General features: G+C 50.0%; 1 protein-coding gene across 1 annotated transcript; it reads left to right on the top strand.

The window, feature by feature from the left end:
• The first annotated feature begins 295 nt into the window (after positions 1–295).
• Positions 296–3,930, top strand: LOC146184983 (uncharacterized). Its single transcript, XM_084605857.1, has 3 exons — positions 296–1,342; positions 2,361–2,589; positions 3,926–3,930. Exons 1-3 carry the CDS (start codon positions 296–298, stop codon positions 3,928–3,930), a joined length of 1,281 nt encoding a protein of 426 aa, XP_084461983.1.
• Positions 3,931–4,780: the final 850 nt, after the last annotated feature.

Below are 4,780 nucleotides of genomic sequence, written 5' to 3'. Positions count from 1 at the left end.
GTTTAGTTATGAAAAATATCGAAGACTAATCTCGCGCTTCTATAGCGTGCATTCTGTGAATTTGTTATCGTGCTGAAGTGTTCATTCTTTTCTTGGCTCTTCCCTTTGTGGCGCGCATCCCAAAATTCTCTTCACTTGAACTGTTTCCGTACACTTTCAGACTCCGGAAGTGCTTTCTGAGAGCCTGTCCGAGGTTGCCGGCGTTGCGACAGCAGCCGAGGGCTCCGACGCCAACAAGAAGCTGACGCTGGTTGCTGTCGGGGTACTACTCTTCACCGTTTTCGTAATCCTGCTAATGCGCTATGGATATCCGAAGGGCAGCACTGATGCTGTTCCCTCCCTCAACGTCTGCAGCCTGGAACCGTGCCTGGACTACTCGGGCATACTACGCGCCTCTCTCTCCGACACCGTGCACCCATGCAACAACTTCTACGCTTACGTCTGCCACGGCTTACAGCTGCGCGGCAAGAGCATCCTCTCGCAGACAAGGCAGCGGCTTATCGACTCCGTACTCGGGGAGTGGCTGCACAACTACAGCGCGGATCCACGAACTCCTAACAAGTCCCTCTTAGCTGGGAGGTTACTGCAAATGTGTGTCGACCAGCACGAGTCGGGAGCCGGATCTATCACTGAGCTACAGCGGTTCATGCTTGAAATGAACCTCATCTGGCCTGATGCTGGTGTGAATGCCACGAGCCGCGACACGCTAGCCACACTAGTCGAGATGTCTCTACGCTGGAATGTGGACGTGTGGTTTTCGCTCAGAGTACTGCACGTGAACTCGTCAACGCGAAGGCCCACGTTCATACTGACCCGCAGCGACAGCTACCTCGAATGGGAAGGCAAGCGTCGGTTGCTATTGGAAAACAGCACGTATAGCCAGATCCTGGCGCCGTACCTCAGCGTTTTTGGTGTCAACGAGACTGCTCACGCAAAGAGCATCGCAGCCAGCCTCCGCACGCTCGAGGATGACATTGCCAGCGTATTGGTTGCGTCCATGAACGATACCCGTTCGAGCAGATTTGTCGGGCTGCCTATAAAAGAGATGACACCCAATGTCTCGAGCACCCACGCATTCGATTGGACCGCATCTGTAGCCAAGGCGTTCGGCACCGCAGATAGCGAGTTCGCCAGCGACAATGTCGTGGTCGAGAGCATGAGCCTTTTGCAAGGACTCAACAAGCTCTTGCAGATGGACGCCGACAAGGCGAACGCTTACGCACTAGCTGTCGGCTGGAGCGTGGCAAGGGACCTTGGGAGCTTCTTCCACGCCGACATCAGTCGGGCGTACGGCGTGGGAAAGAGGGAAGCCGCCGAACGTTGCCTGAACCGAATCGATGAGGTAAGTTGGGTGTGCTACTGCAATTTATGACAAATATCCAGCTCGAAACCTAGATGTGTACCGGCATTGTGGCCTTTCCGTTTTGTATTTGTCAATTGGAGTTGAAATTTAATTGCGGCAATATTACGAAATTCGAGCCTTTCTCTTTATAATAATAACAAAGAAATAACACCTATCGAAGTCATCAGTACCCATAGCAGCAATTGCTAGGAACTACAAAAGACAATCAGGGATTTTTGTGCAGAACAACCGCTGTTTGAAAATAAAATCATTCATGTTCGAAGCCTGAGCTCAGCCCCACCACCCGTTTGGCACTCTCATCTTCAACGGGTATCCAGAGAGCGAAGCCGATGGCAGGGTACGGACGAATATTGTCGGGAAGGGATAAATTCCGAGTTGCAAGGTAGAGATGCGAAGCTTTGCTGGAATAACTAAAGTTGAACGAATTCATCCTGCTCATATGCCCGAATGTTTTGAGAAAGCTATAGGCCTGCTTTCGTCTCTAAAAGTGAATAATACCTGAATGCTCAATTTCAAAAGATGTGTTTGAACTGAAAATTTAAAGCAAGTGTAGTTTTACTCGTACGAAGAGTGAATGTTATTCAGGTATTATCCCACCAGCAAGGGTTCAGTGAGAGTTGCATACAACCGGGGGGGAGAATATAAACATTGTATGGCCAACAAAATTCATGTGAATTTATGCATAAGCTGCAAAACGAAATTATGCCACTCTGTTATTGAAGTCTAGGAGTCCAGGTTTTCATGATCAGTGCTTTTTTTATCTCCACTAAGACATGAGCGGCAACGAGTGCCGCTCCACGACCCTTTCGATTAGTCTCTCGTCGGCTACTTTTGTCCGCTCGCCGATGGCTGTAGGCCTTTGAGTTTCGTATCCTGATCCTTCAGATCACTTACTGCCCCATGATTACCCGTTTCGGCCGCAGTCAACCAGGCCGGCGTTGACACTCCCTCTCTTCCGGAGGACGCTGCCGGACGAGTTGCTACTGAGGGTACGCAGGATGTTCCACGCGGTGCAGGACGTCGCCATCCAAAATCTGGATTCCAGCCTCTGGATGGACAGCGGCACCAAGCGCAGGGCTCTGTTCAGCGCCCGCCGGATAGCCCTCGTGACGAGGCTGCCGCGCGAGTCAGACTTGCGCCACGAAAGCGGCCACAGCATGCCTCGCCTGAACGACAGCCAGAGCTTCTTCCAGGCGTGGAGAACCGCTATGGAACACATGCAGGAGGTAAGAGAAAGGAGGTTATGAACTCACCTATGGGGCTGAAACTTGGAGGCTAACAAAATGGTTCTACCTAAGTTGAGGACAACGCAGAGGGCTATGGAACTGGAACTAAAAATGGTAGGAGTAACATTAAGAGATAGGACACGTGCAGAGTGGGTCAGGGAAATAAGTCAAGTTACTGACATTCCAGTGGAAGTCATGAAGAAATGGGCATGGGCAGGACATGTAGGACGAAGAGAGGATAACCGATGGTCGCTTAGGGTAACAAACTGGATTCCAAGGGAAGGAAAGCGTAGCAGGGGGCCGCAGAAAGTTAGGTGGGCGGATGAGGTTAAGAAGTTCGCAGGGGTCAAGTGGATGCAGCTACCACAGGACCGGGTTAATTGGAGGAGCATGGGAGAGGCCTTCGTCCTGCAGAGGGTGTATTCAATCTGATGATGATGATGATGATGATGATGATGATGATGAAATCGAGAGTTTTTGGGCTCATTATTTTTTAATACGATAGCCTCAAAAGAACAATTAGATTCCTTTCTCCGGTATATGGCGTAGGTACTCGGAGTGAAACTCACGGAAATGACTTTGGCAGGTGATAGCTGGTGGCTAGAATGGACAGGTGCTGATTGGTCTCCGGGCTGTCTGACGTCACGATAGCATATTACAAGGGCGATTTGGCAAGAGCTGCCAACTCGGGTATCTCCTTTCAGATGGGAGGACGAAGATCAGAATCTAGTCTTCCAGGAGCCTTACAATCGAGACAGGCACTCTACCCTTATATGGGGCACGCAGGCTCGCCATTGCGGCTTGGTTAAGCGGAGCTCCGGGTGGCTTTTCACATTCGACTGTACGCTTAAGGGCATGTGTGAGATATTAGAAGAACAAATCAAAGGATTTCTAATTAGGCGAGTAGCATAGTCCGTATACACGAACTACAGGATCCGTGAGAGGAGCAGGCAAACTGTAGACATCGCTGTTGCGTCATACCCTTAAAAGCGCAGCTCAAGTGCTTTCCCCCCTCCCTCAATACCCAATTGTTTTTCATTTGTGCGAAGTTCATTTTACACCAAGGCCAACGAAGGAAGGCTGATAATTCCTTGCTCTCTAAATCTTTTATGCGGCGGACCGAACTCACGAGCTTGAGCCCGGCAGCCAAACACCTTCCACTGCAAGGAATACATAGTTGAATATGGAGGCAAAAAAAAATTTATTCAGCATGCGTTACGAAGTAATTACACCTTACGGCCCGCCCAAATGCAGCAGTGCGGCTACACAGCTTTCAGAGAATTTTCGTAGGTGAAGAAAAGTTTGTCCTAGTGTTCGTGTTTCTCCATTCATGCAGGCTAGCTTTAGCGCAATAGATTTTCTTGGTTCACAATTATAATAGCAGATTTCGCGCTTCGATTATGCTCACTGCATGTCATACGATGACGCGCCTGCGCACTTCAACACACGCTACACACAGTATCCCATCAGCAGTCCTGAATATCTGCTCTTCTAAAGTTGTACGTCACTGTGTCGCAACTGCGGAGGGCCTTCTACTCTATGACTCTAAGTGCTTTTCTACGGGTGTCGCCATTTTAGACATACGCCTACCTAACTCTGCGTCCATTGGCTCGAGCCCCATCGACCGATGGCTCACGCGGCCGCTCGAGCCAATGGGCGCAGACAGAAGTAGACGTGTCTAAAAAAGACGACACCCGCCAAAAAAAAAAAATTAGCTGGGGGTTCTGGTTAAACTTGCCATGCAAACGGAAGAATCTTTTGCCTGGCGACGCCTGTGGCCGAAAGTGTGATTAAACACAAGGTTAAGTAGTGGCTAAATTTGTGCATGGTTTCGTGAAGCTTCCGCTTCAAAATTATGAGGGACACTTAATATCCACCTTTAAGGGTATGATGCGATAGCACATAGGCTACCAGCCCACATGTAAAGCTCAGCTCTAACCAAGCCGCATAAACGTGCCTGCGTGGCCTAGAGGTAACGTGAATTCAAGGGTCGTGGCAGGATTATTCATATGCTGCTCCTCCATTTGAAATGGTATAGAACCGAGTTGGAAGCTCCTGCCAGACGTACCGTCTGACGACCCGGCGTAATGTCTGGCCCCCACTGACACTTAGGCTGAAGGCTCGAGCTGGCTGGCGTAGTGAAGCTCCCGCTTCAATATCACCGTCGCTATATGACGCATGACCGCTGGCA

The sequence above is a fragment of the Amblyomma maculatum genome, chromosome 6 (genome assembly GCF_055883805.1).
Source record: "Amblyomma maculatum isolate TAMU_Amacu chromosome 6, ASM5588380v1, whole genome shotgun sequence".
Taxonomy (NCBI): domain Eukaryota; kingdom Metazoa; phylum Arthropoda; class Arachnida; order Ixodida; family Ixodidae; genus Amblyomma; species Amblyomma maculatum.
The sequence above is the reverse complement of the archived record's forward strand: the minus strand, read 5'-3'. Positions and strand labels throughout refer to the sequence as shown.